The following is a 16197-nucleotide window of genomic DNA, read 5'->3' as shown; positions in this document are numbered from 1 at the left end:
TGAGGTAGCCGGGGCTTTCAGGTGTGATTTGTGAGGAGAGCGCGGAGCTTTTCATCTGAATTCAGCCAGGTTCTCCGGAGAAGACATTGATCAGAATGAGATGTGAAGCGTGGCGAGAGAGGATGAACGAGAGTCGGAGAGATTGGGGAGGGTGGGGGAGATTGTGAGGGGGTGGAGCTGGATGAGAAAGAAAGAGGGAAAGGAGGGGGGGTGTAGAAGATGAAGCAGTTCTTATTATTAATGTTCTCAATTCTCCTGTAATGCCTCAGAAGTAGGAGGGTTTTTTAAAAAAAAGTCTTTATACCCTCTCTATTTCTGCTTGCTCTACCTCCATAATGGAAGTTATCCGTCAGTGTTTTCAATCCATCACGCTCTACTTGACTGCTAATGATACTACACTGGTTTTTGACTTTTTAAAAAAAATCATCGGTATGGTGCTCAGATACCAAGGTTCATGTTGTCATTATAGTAATGTGGCCCCGAGGGCAGGGGAGAGGACTGAGGGAACTTCTTAATGCAGTGGAACAATAGTCCAAGGAACAATAGATCCCTTTGGTCCTTTATTCCTTGCTATACACACTGTTCTGCCTTTGAAATTCAGTGCATGTCTCAATGGAGACCAGATACAAAAGATGGAGCACGCTCATGTCTGTGCAGCCATTTAGGCTCCTGGGGATGCAAACTCCAATGGAGAGTACAGTAGTGTTCTTTTAAAATAAATGTCTTTCAAAGTAAAATGATTTAGAAAAGAATGACAGATCGGCGCACGCTGCAACTGCAGAGAAGTTTAAAAAGTTGTGCATTATGTATAAATAAGAAATATTGGATGAGAGAGAGGGAAACATCAAATCTCTTCTTCTTTTGTGAGTATTTTGAAATGCCTTGTTGGTGTGCCAGACTAACAAGAAATACTAGAATGAGCAAAGCCCTCCATCTGGTGCCGTTGAATAGGACGAGACCAATGTAGTGATTTCCTGCACACATGGCTGTGTAAGACGCTAGCAGACAAAAATTATTATAAAGTTATTTTCAGCTCACCCACTGCTTTAAGAACCAACTGACAGCCAGCATGACTCTGACTCCACCGCAAAGCACCTTATCCCCAGATATCTTACTCCTCCTCATACTCCCGTGTCTGGCATTCCCCTCTCCATTGTACCCCTTTCTCTCCTTTCCCTGCGGCATAGTCTGCCTCTCACAATTTGATTTATGTGCTCAGTGTGTCGCAAACACTTTTGCTAAACTGAATACATACAAACATACAGTCTCTGTCTCGCACCTCCATTTATACCGCTCTCCACCAAGTTCAAACCATGTCATCTTAACCGTTTGTAAAAATGTTTGAACATCTAAGCTGCAGAAACCAGCACATGTAGTTCTCTTATGCAGGTCACGTTTCAGTCTACTGCAAAGGATGACGTTTGCCCTCCAGTTCCAGCAAATATTCAAGACAATTAGAACTTTTTAGCAGCTACACTCAAAAACGTTCGCCCCTGCTGGATTCCATTACGATGTCACAATGGTACACAGTACACAGCAGATGCCGTTTTGTTCAATCCGAGTTGCATGCTGTGTTTCAGATATATTTTTTGAGATCAAAGGCACAGCTTGAAACATAAAATTTTGTAAAGCTTAAATTGTTTTCACTTATTACTCTAACAGAAACCTTGGAGAGGACCAAAAGCATCCTCATTACTGTACTAACTACATTCATTTCAGTGGAGGAATATGTCAGTTATTGTTTATCTTGTCAAGATATGATGACTGATATGGTACACCATTGTACACATTCTGCTATTTTTGTAAATGTTGAGCATACAGAGCCAACAGCTCTTCCACCAGTGTCCAGAAGTTGCATACGTATGTCTTGTTTAATTAAATATAGGGGTGGCTGTAGCTCAGGTCAGGTAGCAGGTCAGCCACTAATCAGAAGGTCGGTGGTTCGATCCCAGGCTGCATCCTGGCTGCATGCCAAATATCCTTGGGCAAGATACTAACCCCGTACATACTAACACCGGTGGTGGTCAGAGGTGGCGCCTGTGTCTGGCAGCCTCGCCTCTGTCAGTGCGCCCCAGGGCAGCTGTGGCTACAATGTAGCTTGCTATCGCCAGTGTGTGAATGTGTGTGTGAATGGGTGGATGACTGAATGTAGTGTAAAGCGCTTTGGGGTCCTATGGACTAGAAAAGCGCTATACAAATGCAGGCCATTTAAATATACATAACAACTTGAGTCTCGAGTCACTCGAAAGTTTTCCTTTAAAGCCAGGCTGCTATTTTTATTTAGCCTTAACAAGGTGCTGCACATCGCTCAACATAAACATACAAATGGATATTGTACACTTAAAATTTGAGAGTGTGCCTGGAGGAAAACAACACTGGAACCATTGATAAGTTCAGCTTTAATATATTTGCTACATGCCAACAGGTTCATTAAAAACATTTCCTCATGTTGATTAAAAAACCTGCATAATGTTTCCTGCAAACCAAATGAGCTTTTGCAAATTTTGTATATAGAAATTACATTTCTTATATGATTTCCTGGCAGTCTGTCATGATACAGTGCACAGTGACACAGACCAAGGGCACAGGAAATGGGATTCAGATATCCATAGCTATATATATGTGTGTGATCATCTATAGGCCCCTTTTATTGAGCTCTCATGCAGCCAACCTCCTTTCAAATTAATTTGCTGTAAGAATGCATATACCTTCAGCAGCATTAGATGAGAGAAACCAATGAAGAGAAGCATTTGTGTCTGAGTTGCTATGAAGTACAAAAATTAATGACACAGGTAGTTTAAATGAAAGAAGCGAGTTTTGAATGGGAGGACATTACTGCTAATGACGTCAGATGTTATGAGACATCAGTCAGAAGTATAACTGATCCATAAAACAAAATCCTTATCAAAGTTACAGTCCCTGCAGCACCGCCTGGTTAATCAGTGCGATCGATTCACACTGACTAAAGTCCAGCCTGCCTGGAATATTGAGCATAAAGCGACCTGCGTTCATATTCAGTACCATCTACCCCCAGTATGTCTGTATGTGTGTGCTCGCCCCTCTTCATGAGCACACAAATGTGTGCACAAACTCAGTTGACCTTTGTCAGCTTTACCAGTGAAAGTCGACTCATCCAAAAGCATACAAACAACATACAGTTTCCATTTAATTTTCTTTCACATCACTTTATCAAATTGCTCAACCTGGAGAGTCATAGTTTCCCCTCTGCTTCATCACCGTTTAGCCCACTTTTCCAGGAGCCAGCGCAGAAAAATAACTCAATTACTTGAACAGCCTTCGGTAATCCGAACACATTCACACACCGAGTTTGCTCTTATCAACATTGTTCCCAACTGGTTGTGCATCCAGTCAGACATCAGATGTCCAACTTACATCTACATGAAAATGAAAAAAACAACTTGATCAGAAAATTATATATAACTACAATTATTTCACTGAAAAGATTCAATCAGGACTTTTTGGTCTAGACAGTAAACATAATACACATTGAAATACTTTAACGGGTACACAGGCTGCAGCATAATTCGATCGGTTATGGCAAAAGAGTCCAAACACTTTAACATTAAAGCTGATTTGGAATCAGTTCATTTTCTCTTGCAAGTCGAGGGATTTGCAGCCAGCGTGGCATAACAGATAAGCTTAATTTTACTCATCTGTTTCCAAGGAAATCAGTTTTTACATTCTTGATGTTTTTTATTTAAATTGGCACACAGCTCCACAAATACATCTAGCTGTCAATCAAAGTAGATTATCAGGTAATCAGGGTGCAGCTGAATGTATGAGACCCCTTCACTCATCTGGTGTTACACAGATTTTGCTTCCCGATTTGGGCTGACATCTAACGACTAAACTTGGGTTACATTTACCCGTGTAATTACTTTAATTACTTCTCACCTACATAATAGTAAGTTGTACTGAGAGCTAAAGTTTGTCAAACTAACTTTAAACTTTACTTCAAATTATAAATAGCTCACTTTATACAAAAGTTAGGCCAACATTATCCCACACACACACTCAAAGGATTTAGTCAAACCTGACCTCAGCCACATGTTATTCTTGAGTGTGACTGATGTGATCGTGGCTGCAGCTGCTTCATTGTGAAAGCTGTCAACACTGTCAGTACTTACCATACAATTTAAGCGCTTGGATGGGTGTGCAGAAAGTGCAAGCATATTCTCAGAAAAGTAGGCATATTCTGTGAGGAACTATTAAAGAGACCAAGTGGTGTTTCAGTATGTAGCTGTTAATGTTTTTGTGTTACATCGTAGATGGCAAAGTGCAGAGGTCTGGGTTCATTACCAGACAAAGGTCCATGTTACTCGTCTTTGTCCATTGATTCAGCCCAGTCGGCACTGTTTATGTGCGGGAAGTGGGTGAGGTTTTGTTGCCTCTCTAAAGCATCTCCTACCAGTTCATGTCTGTGCAAAGGGAAATGCACCCTGTTGTGCTATTTACAGACTCAGAAGTAGATGTCCAAAAAAAATCCATACCATTACGATGCCTGCTGTGCTTGGAGAGATAAAAGTTCGACTAAAATTTTACCCTGTGCTTTTACCGTGACATGACAGTCTGCCTGATAAGTGCTCTCTTTTTCTCTTTCCATCCAGCTCCAGTCTTTCCTGCAGGTCAGCGTGTTCCAGGTCCGGGTGGATGAGTGTCCCAGCTCCGAGTGTGGCGGGACAGGTGGCTGCTCCAACACTTTGAACGTGCGGGACACCCCCACAGTGGTGGATTGTGGGACTATGAGTCTTGTGTCTGTGACAGTTGAATCCACAGCGGTGTGCTCCTGCCCAGGCAGAGAACAGTCCCATCAGCCTTGTGCCACATATCCCAGAAACCCCTGCTACAACGGTGGAGTGTGCGTGGACACTCAGCATGGCTACAGGTGAGTTGTTTTCCTCTGCTTTGTTTTTAATCTTCTTTTCCTACCTCATCCCAGCTGTCATTGCAATGGTCTACGAAAGGTAGACCATTGCAATGCTCCTCATATGGGATCATTACACTGCTGGGATTTCAATCTGCAGTGTTGTATAGTCTGTAGTTTACAATATTAAGTACACTGAGATTACTGATCATGTTGAAAATTAACTTCAAAATGCAACAAATTGTTCAACCTTCACAGTTTCATTATGACACTCACAAAATCTTGTTGCTGAGTGTCCTAATGTAGCAGCATACGAACTTTAGCAGGTTGTTTTTAGTTGTTTAGAAATATGTTCAGGTTAGTAATAAATTCCCTTTAATTTCACTCATTTGCAGAATTTTGCAGAAGTAAACATGATAAATTATTACATTCATGCAGTACTTGTAAAAATCGAAATGGGCTGCACAGTGTGCACATCATTACTGACCTTATACTAGTGCAATTTTTCTCCTATCACTACATTTGTGCCTAAATATAAAGTGTAAATAGATGAAAAGCATTTCTGACTGTGCCCTCATCCATGTCACTTAATGACCTTTATTTCTCATCAATCTCAAATTTTCGTTTAGGAAGGTGGCAAAGTGAGATGTTCACTGTCATTTGGAATAACTGGAGATGTGATTTGGAAATGGAAAAAAAAACATTGTGTTTTTAAAGATTATTTTGCTGTAGAGGAGCATTTTGTTTGTTTTTATGCATGTGTATTTTCATGATATTTTTCATATTTTGCGACCAAAAGGGTTTATTGTTATTAATTTTACCGTTCATTTTCTCCTCCAGCTCACGTCCTTATATTTGTGCAGATTTTCACCGCTCTGTTGAAATGGAAATATTGATATAAAAACTACAGAGATAATGTCTCACTGTCTTTACAACATTTCAGAGGGGTAACAGAAAATGACTGACAGTAACAGAAAAATATTAATAATAAAAATAAAATAATAGTTAAAATTAGCATAGCTTTAGGGGAGCTATCAGGACAAAGCCCAAAAGACGTTCTTTAAATTGTATCTTATGTCTTGTTGGGTTTTGCCAACTGCTGATACACTGTGACTAATCAAGTGCAAAGAGGTTCAGTTCTTGTTGGCGATTTTTTTTAATTGCATTGTGAAAGTTAATTATTCTTTGAAAGTTAACTTCTCAGGAAGGACGGCCACTAACTGAACTAAATAATGATAAATCAATAAGATGCTTGCATAAAACTGCATAAAACAAAAAAAAACATGGCGATGGAGGATCAGAGTCATATATATTTGTCCAGTTGCTCTGCGGTATTCTATACATCCTCCTACTTAGGGCGATCGTGGCTCAAGAGTTGGCAGTTCGTCTTGCTCCTCCCCTTTGTGAGTGTGGACGCTTCATCTCTTTGCTCTTGAATGCTTTGCTTCTTATATTGATTTTTATTGATTTTTATGCTGATTTTTTCCCTTTTTTCCGTGTGAGCTTACCTGCGATAACTTCTGGACACTTGTAGATCATTAGGACTAGAGTGTTCTTAACAGAAACAGCAACATTTTATGGTTACCTTGTCCTCAGCGCTCCGTGTGTCTGTGGCCTAGACACAGCTGAAGCCTGATTACAGCGTCTGGGCACCGAGCAGCCTCAATAGCCTGGAAAGGTGCTAACCGCTAGGCTAACTAGCAACAAGATGCCTTCCCTCTCCACAGATGACTACCACAGCCTCCTGCAGAAGATTGCAGTACTGGAGACAAAAATTCATCGCTTAGAAGTAAACGTGGAGGTAAATGGACTGTGTGGAAATGAAACAACCTTGCCTTTGATTCAAAACAATGGCGATGAGCAAGCTAGTACACAGCTAAGGAGCACAGATAACATGACCAAGAAAGTAGACTCTGTGCATTATTATAAATCCTCAAGTGATAATCCCCCCTTAGACTGTCTTGGTGCAAAACCAAGACATAAATCATGTCTCCTGGAAGGGGGAGGACGTATCACAGGCAGGGCACAGCGAGCTGAAATCTCTGAAACCGACTGGCCTTCACTTCCTACGAGACAGAGAAGCTCTTCTACCCCTGTATACGGGAGGAAACAGGACTGGACAACCGTGAATAGGAAGGTTAACAACAAACCTCCAAAACAACTGAATGTGAAACTGCAGAACAGATTTGCTGCACTATCAAAGGACCCTGGATCTATATCGGACAACCATCCATCTAAAAGCAGCGAAATAAGGTCTGAAAATCTGTTGAAAAGTGAAAGGCCACAGGGAAAGCTAAAGGCTAGGCCTGAAACTCTGATTGTGGGTGACTCTGCCGTAAAGGATGTACAAAGGATGTGCGGTAAGAACACTAAAGTCCTCTGCTTTCCTAACGATATGGTCAACAACCTGAAGGAGAGAATTCTTCAAATTGCAGATGAATATCCAACTGTGACAAACATTGTTCTGCATACAGGGTCAAACGATGTGTCCAAACAACAGTCGGAGGTTCTGAAACGGGACTTTACTGGATTATTAAATACTGTAAACTCTCTGAATGCAGCTGTATTCATCAGTGGACCTGTACCGCCGGTCAGAGGAGGAGACGAGAGATTCAGCAGGTTGTTTACACTGAATAAATGGCTTATATCAGCATGTGCTGACCACTCAGTGCACTTTATCGACAACTTTAATATTTTTTGGGAACGCAGGCATCTGTTCAAAGCAAATGGATTTAATTTTAACAAGTCAGGGGTGAAACTGTTCACCTCCAACTTGTTTTATTCCATACGTCATCCATCTGTGCTTGGTGCCAAGGCTGAGATAAACGAGGAGTTATCTCATAAAGAGGAACAAACAGTACTCCAAGAACAGACAAAGCCCAGCAGAAACCTTGAGGAGGAGCTCCATTTGCCCCCACCCGGGAAGAGCCTCAGAAAGGAGAGACATCTAAGGCAAGAAGAGGGGTCCCTATTTGCCTCCAACTCTCTCAACAACACCAACGACCAGGACAAGGGACCACGACCTTCCCCAGTCCCCCAAACCCCTGACAGGCCATCACCCTCCTCCCCCTCCCTTTCTCCCTCCTCCCCACACCTGAAATTCACTGAGGAGATGATGGAGCGGGTCAATGCTGGGCTCAGATCTACCCCCCGTCCCAATCCCTTTTTGTCCCCCAAAAAGGTTTTAAAATTTCTGTACTTTTAGGTGACAGGAGACATGTGGCCTGGTCAAAACACAGAGAGCTGCACTCTAAAAGATCTTTAAACATAGTAAACATACCTTGTGTGCCACAGACTGCTCCCAAACACGAGGGGACAAGTAATACCTCTAAAACACTTAAGTTGGCTTTATTAAACGTTAGATCTTTAGCTGGGAAAACATTTTTAATTAATGATTTAATCACTGAGCACAGCCTTGATTTTATGTTTTTAACTGAAACTTGGTTGGACCAAAGTAACAGTGGAGCTGTTCTCATCGAGACGACCCCTCCTAACTACAGTTTTATCAGTGAGGCCAGGGTGAGCAGGAGAGGAGGAGGGGTTGCTGTCTTATTTAATGAATCATTTCAATGTAAGCAGCTATCTCCTGGAAGTTTTCAGTCTTTTGAATATGTGGCTTTACAGCTGAAGGCCCCATCCAAAGTTGTGTTTCTTAATGTTTACAGGCCTCCCAAATACTGCACAGACTTTTTTAATGACCTCAGTGAACTGCTGTCTGTGATCTGCGTTGATTTTGACTGTGTAATTATTGCTGGGGATTTTAACATTCATGTGGACAACCCTCAGGACAAAGGGACTAAAGACCTGAGTAACACTCTGGGCAACTTTGGGCTGACTCAGCATGTAACAGAGGCCACACATAATAGAGGACACACTCTTGACCTACTGATCTCCAAAGGCCTGAGCATTTCAAAGGTTACTGTGTCTGATGTGGGCCTGTCTGATCATTACTGTGTTTTCTTTGAAAGTAAAATCTCAGCCCACACAAATATATCAACAACAGTGATCACAAAACGGTGTATAACTGAACACAGTAGTGCAATTTTTAACCAGGTCTTCCCATTAACACCTGACCTGTCCAGAGGGTCAGTCAATGAGCTCGTCAATAGCTTCAATGCTAACATGTTAAATGTAATGGACACTATTGCTCCCATTAAGGTGAAGGTTATCTCTGGAAGGAAAAAGTCTCCATGGAGAAACTCCACACTGGTGAAAAATGAAAAAAGAGAGTGTAGGAAAGCTGAGCGCAGATGGAGAAAAACAAACCTCCAGGTTCATTATGACATCTATAAAGAGAAACTTCACAATTATAATTTACAACTGAGGAGTGCAAGGAGGTCCTACTTCTCTGACATCATCACTAAAAACAGCCATAATGCTCGGGTCTTATTTTCTACAGTTGACAGGCTAACAAACCCTCCTGTGTCAGTGGCAGCTGAACTTCATTCAACCATGGCCTGCAATGACTTTGCCAAATTCTTCACAGAAAAAATCCAAAAAATTAGACAAGCAATTGGTACATCAACAGCAGATCCAGGATGTGTACTGTGTCCACCAAAAAACTGTTTAAACACCATGAAACAGTTTAAACCTATTAACAGCAAAGACCTGGAGGACATCTTAGGTAAACTGAACTCCTCCTCCTGCTGTTTAGATGTCCTGCCAACAAGTTTTTTCAAAAATGTCTCAAAGACTTTAGAGTCAGACCTGTTACAGATCGTCAACTTTTCTTTATTATCAGGTGTGTTTCCAGAATCACTAAAAACTGCTGTAATCAAACCTATACTGAAAAAGGACAATCTTGACAAGACACAAATGAACAACTACAGGCCGATCTCAAATCTCCCATTTTTAAGTAAGATCATTGAAAAAGCAGTTTCTCAACAGCTCAGTTACTTCTTAAAACAGAATAATTGCTACGATGCCTTCCAGTCAGGTTTTAGACAGAACCACAGCACTGAAACCGCTCTGACCAAAGTGTTTAATGACATATGTCTGAATACAGACAGTGGAAAAATGTCAGTCCTAGTTTTACTGGATCTCAGTGCAGCATTTGATACAGTTGACCACAACATATTACTCAAACGACTGGAGAACTGGACAGGTCTTTCAGGAACTGTACTAAACTGGTTCAAAACATACGTAGAAAACAGGAAATACTTTGTATCAATAGGTAACTTCACATCTGAGCAGACAAGTATCACATGTGGAGTTCCCCAAGGTTCCATCTTGGGACCCCTTCTGTTTAACATCTACATGCTCCCACTGGCACAGATTATAAACAACAACAAAATAAACTATCACAGCTATGCAGATGACACACAAATATATATCACAATGTCACCAGGAGACCGAGGCCCTGTACAGGCTCTTGGTAAATGCATTGAGGAAATCAATGACTGGTTGTGCCACAATTTTCTCCAGCTAAACAAAAACAAAACTGAGGTAATAGTCTTTGGCGCCAAAGAAAAACGATTACAGGTCACCAGAGAACTTCAATCTATACATCTAAAAACCACAAACCAGGCGAGAAATTTGGGTGTAGTGATGGATGCAGACCTAAACTTAGAAAAACACATTAAGACAATAACAAAGTCAGCTTACTATCACCTCAAGAATATATCAAGGATAAAAGATCTGATGTCTCAACAGGACCTGGAAAAACTAGTCCATGCATTCATCTTTAGTAGGCTTGATTACTGTAACAGCATCTTTACAGGTCTACCTAAAAAACCAGTCAGACAACTACAGCTCATTCAGAACTCTGCTGCTCGAGTCCTCACTAAGACCAAAAAAGTGGACCACATCAGTCCAGCTCTGAGGTCCTTACACTGGCTGCCTGTCCGTCAGAGGATAGACTTTAAAGTTCTGATGCTGGCCTATAAAGCTCTGAATGGTTTAGGACCAAAATACATCAATGACCTCCTGACCCAGTATGAACCTTCCAGATCCCTCAGGTCATCTGGATCCGGTCTTTTATCAGTTCCCAGAGTCAGAACCAGACACGGAGAAGCTGCATTCAGCTTTTATGCTCCTTATATCTGGAACAAACTCCCAGAAAGCCTCAGATCAGCTGAAACACTCAGTTTATTTAAATCCAGGTTGAAGACTCACCTGTTCTCAGCTGCATTTGAATAAAGCACCAAATCCACACTTTAAGCTTAAATTTCAAAACTTACATTTAACTACTGATTTTATCTGTTTTGATTTTATATACTGTTGTTTGTTTGTTTGTTAATTAGTTAGTTAGTTTATTTGCTTGTTTTAATCAATTTTAAATCATGCTTTTTATTTGTTCTTGTTTCTAATGTCTCTGTAAAGCACTTTGAATCACCTTGTTGTTGAATTGTGCTATACAAATAAACTTGCCTTGCCTTGCCTTGCCTTGTAATCGGAAGGTTGCCGGTTCGAGCCCCGGCTCGGACAGTTTCGGTCATTGTGTCCTTGGGCAAGACACTTCACCTGCCACCTACTGGTGATGGTCAGAGGGGCCGATGGCGCGACATGGCAGCCTCGCCTCTGTCAGTCTGCCCCAGGGCAGCTGTGGCTACAACTGTAGCTGCCTCCACCAGTGTGTGAGAGTGAATGAATAGTGGAATTGTAAAAGCGCTTTGAGGGTTTCAAAAAGCGCTATATAAATGCAATCCATTATTATTATTACATCCTCCTACTTGCTATATAGGCCAAACATCCTACTTATGATCTCAGAACAAGAGGACAAACAGGTTCTGGGTAAATGGTTTACCTGGTTGTTTTGATTCTGACAGTTTTCAGTCTTGTGGATTGAGGGAAATGGTGAAAAATCTTGTGCCCCTGTTTTGATGGACCAATGTTGTAAACTTCAGCAAGGAGACTTAAAGATGTAAATATTGAAACCAGCGCACAAATTGGTAGTGTCATTTTAAAAACTGATTTTTTACACGTAAATAATGCATTCAGGGGGAACTTTAGCAGCTGTGGTATATCACACCTGGGTATGCTATGTATTTATGTCAGGATGGGTTATATTAGAGACTAACTAACCACATGTGACTCACTGTGTAATTTTTTTTTAACAGGTCAAACTCTATGGCATAGGTTGTGCGGAGGTTTTGGACACACAAGCATCGAGACCTAACGCATTGTTGGTTCTGGTCTTTGAATTTGATGTTTGTTCGTTTTGTTTTTCGTTTTTTTGATCATCCCTTTCTTTAAAGCATAAAAAACTAAAGTAAAATTTCTACTGATTGGACCGTCATTATGAAGAGCTCGCATTATAAACTTTAAAGTTATCGTTTGACAGATAAGGTCGGGTCACATTGTACTTCCATGTGATTTTCAGTGACATCACAACAATGATTCTTCCAAGCATGAACTATTGGAAAGGCATTCAAGAATGACTAATCTCAGAAAATTAGAAATGTGATCACATGGCTAATACACAGGTGTGGTTGTAAGCCTCTCCACTGCTTTGCTAATCCCCCTGCTTGTTGAGGGTCAGCCTGGAGAGCAGACATCGCAGATATAAAGAAATCCCAAGCATCTCGGGTTGTCATTGAAAAGCGAGTGCACCGCAAGTAAGCCTGTTCTGAGGTTTGAATGCTCTCTCCTGGCATTGAGATCAGTCAACATCTTGTAGGGTTGGTTTATTTTTTGCCAAGGTTTTACTTCTGCCAGACATGAAGAAGTCCCAGTGCTGCAGCTTTTCTACTACCTGAACTACAGACTAAATAAGTTGTAGAGTGTGGGATGTATGGCAGGAAGTCAGGTTCCAGTTTGGCTGCTGTCTTGTCTACAAAGAAGTTGAAATGCCAAGAGAAAGACAGTGATCACTTATTACATTCAGTCAGCATAAAATCAGTAACTGATTAATTTCCAGCTTTCAGTGATGTCTTGCCACAGTGCAAGAAAACGAGCTTTTATGAGGGGAGAAGATGGAAGCTGGATGGAAATTAAAGGCTTGATAATAACCTATAAACATATGCTTTTGAGACTGTGATGGAGAGATGAAGGCAGAGCTCCTGTGGTGTGTGTATAACTACATTCACTCATTCAGTCCTGACTTTAGACGCTAAATCGCAAAGGACGGTGATTAAAAATGTAAAGGAAATTATCATATCAAAATAAACGCCTTGCCCGGTGCCACAGAAGGAAATCTTTATTTTTGCACAATGGCAGCAAATGTTCCAATAATCCCATAACTCCTGAGCTCTTAATTTAAACTCCCAGCCCTTTTCTCACTGAATTTCCCCATTAAGAGTGTGCTGTTCCTCACTGGTGGGTTGCAATAGTAGGTCATGCTGAATTAAAATGAATTTGCACATAGTATTTTTATTCATGCTAAAGGGAATTCTTGAACCTTGTAACAGCTGTTAGAACTAACATACATCTGCTGGAGGAATTTTAATTTTGAGTGGGTATGTGTTGGCAGGGTTGCCAACAGCAGCTACAGTACGAGGCAAAGAGACTTACACCGGGCATGTTTGAGGCCTTTCATTTCCTTGACCTTAATTTCTCATCTACCAGTTTGAATCTACTCTGTAATATTTTGTTATTTTTGTTATTTTTACATCATTGTTGTGGTTCTTTCTACATGTAGTTGTTTCTGTGACTGAAAAGCGTGCTTCATTGGGCCGAGATGAGGTGACTGGCTTGATCATCGAAGAATATCCCTTTTCTTTGCCTTGAGAAACTCTTGGGTTGCTTTTGCAGTATCTTTTGGCTCATTATACATTTGCACATCGTCAGATCAGTTTGGCAGCATTTGGCCCAATCTAAGCAGAGACTACAGCTCAGTACACTTCAGAAACTATCCAGCTACCATCAGCAGTTACACCATCAGTACAAACTAGTGACATAGTTCACTGGCAGCCATGTTTGACAGATGATGTGGTATGTTTAAAATCATGAGCATTTGCTTATTCCATCATTCTGGTACAACTTCATCTTAGTTTCTTCTTAACAAATGTTTTGTTAGAGCTGAGCAGCACATGTTTTCTGGTCTAATCTGCCTTCCTTCTTGACTGTAACGAGTGGTTTGCACCTTTTTGTGAGCCCTCTGTATTTCCATTCGTGAAGACGTGTCTTAAATTCTAGACTTTGACAATGATATAGTTACGTCTTCGAGCGTGTAATTAACTTGGCTAGATGTTGTAGAGAGTTTTCCTGAGCAAAGCGATCGTCCACTTTTCTTGTTCTGTAGTCTTCCAGACTTAAGATGTTGCTGAGTTGCTCAGTGCGTTCCTTCTTTTTAAGAATGTAATAGATTTTATTTTGACGCTCCTAAAGCTCTTACTCTCGCTTTGATAGGTTTAATTGGTTTTTTCAGCCTAATGACAGCCTCGGTCATTTGCATTGACCTCTCTTTGGGCCTCATATTGACAGTTCTGGTGAACGGTTGCCAAATGCAAGTTCAACATTTAACATCAACTTCAGGTCTTTTGTCATCTTAATTTGTTATGGATTAACAAGAGAACCAACCTCACTTAGCCATAAATCTCCTTTTCAGTCAATTGTGGGGGCCGAGTATAAAAATGTCTGTTTTCCTTAACAGTTGACACAAAATTTGTGTTGAATTCCTTGAATTTAAGCTGAAAGTCTTCAGTCACATCTTGATTATCAACTGTGGAGCTCAACCACAACCAGATCTCACTTTGGCCCAGGTGGACCTTGTCTGTCAAAACTATAATATTAGTGTTTTTCCTAAACATGCTTAGCGATTATGTGGTATATGCAGAGAAAAATGTTATATAGACTAAGGTGGATGTGAAAAGTGATCTAGATTGTTAGAACTCTGTTGTTTTTGACTGCTCCCTAATTGGTGGGGCATCATGCTGTTACCTGGGTACTACACCACGGAGCTTAAGTGGAGCAACGAACAATGATGTGTCAAGGTTTCTTGTTAATTAAGCAAAGTCTGTGAACTCGTTCAGGCTGGCAACTCTGCCAAACACACTAATATTCCTCACTCTTCACGTCATATGTCAAGCACACCCCTCCCACCTTGCATCGCTGCCTGCTGTTTCAACCCCTCCACTACCCCAACACCCACTTGTACCTTCCAGAGGGGATATTTACTCATCATTCCCCCAATTTATATGGACTATATTTGCAGTGAGTGATGAGCTCAGAGCTTTTACAGCAAACTCAAACTGCATCCTCCTGCTCTAATAATTAGTTATCTAAAACACGAGTTGTCTGAGTGAACTGTTATTGCTGATGTGCCACCCAATTTGCTATCAGTGATTCTTTGGCAGAAAAATAATCTCTACCAACACTTCACTTTTACATTGCAGAGCACGATTAAGGCATATTAGCCTGTCAAAACCTTCCTTGATGGCTCTGCCATGTGATCAGGTACAAGACTACAGTTTTTCTAAAAGTTTTGCTCTCTTTATCCGTGCTTTCAGCCTGCTTTAAGCAATCACACTGTATTGAACTGCTCATTTTCTCTAAATATTCATACGCTTCCCACACACTTTCTAAATATCCTGCTATATTCTTGGGTTTAAAGAATTTGAGTGAAAAGGACTTGGGACAGCAGGAGACAGTTTGACAATTTCGACTACACAAAATAACCTTATTAGCACCAAAAGGCTCCAACATGACGCTCTAGTCTGTATGTGTCTGTCTTGCTTGCGGCAACAGTTCAACACTTGAATGACTGCTGCATTCATCCTTTCATACAAATGTCAGCGCCCAGCTATACAGCATCTAATTTTGCATACGGGCACTCACAGCAACAGCAAAATGGAAATCATCCAGACTTGAGCACGAGTAGCAATTGGAGTAAGACAGGAAATGATGTGAAAATGGAGCAATGGTTTTCTGTTTTGACGTGTTGACAGGGAAGCCACTGTCATGGGATGACACCACAATGTCAAGCAGATGTACAAGGGATAAGGTGATGGGAGATTGCTTGAAATTCCATCTGTCTGGGTGAGATAAATCTTCCACACCTTCTGTTCCATAACTGTTAAGATGGGTCAGAATCAGAGGACAAATTTCCCCATGAGGAATATTAAAATATACCTCAAATGAAACCCTGGGTGAATGCGTGGACATCTTAAGAATTTAGAGTTCATTAAACTGCCTTTCTCTTATCAGAAGGTTTTATAATATGACCATTTAATCCAAAGCCCGAGTATGTGACAATAAAAAACAACTAACCCACACTGAATATACTTGAGCTTGAGTTTTTCAAATATAGAATCACTTTCTCAAATTTAGCATAAACCGCCATGTTTTGCTACATTTTGGTTAATAATATTTCGTTTATACTACTTCCCTACATGTTTAGAGGTTTAGCTATGTGGCCTTTCCCCCAAGCCACA

General features: G+C 40.9%; 1 protein-coding gene across 2 annotated transcripts in view; it reads left to right on the top strand.

Moving 5' to 3' along the window:
* LOC146582763 (neural-cadherin-like) overlaps window positions 1-16197 on the top strand; it is a 342729-nt gene that overhangs the window by 209585 nt on the left and 116947 nt on the right. For both annotated transcript variants that reach the window (XM_085287908.1, XM_085287866.1), the window contains one exon: window positions 4629-4906. In XM_085287908.1, the coding sequence (XP_085144034.1) occupies window positions 4629-4906 (278 nt within the window). The remainder of the gene's footprint in view (window positions 1-4628; window positions 4907-16197) is intronic.

The sequence above is a fragment of the Mchenga conophoros genome, linkage group LG1 (genome assembly GCF_057382185.1).
Source record: "Mchenga conophoros isolate Kocher_MC1m ecotype Shallow Benthic linkage group LG1, M_conophoros_male_GT1.1, whole genome shotgun sequence".
Taxonomy (NCBI): domain Eukaryota; kingdom Metazoa; phylum Chordata; class Actinopteri; order Cichliformes; family Cichlidae; genus Mchenga; species Mchenga conophoros.
Note: the sequence above shows the minus strand (reverse complement) of the source record. Positions and strands in the feature narration are given on the sequence as shown.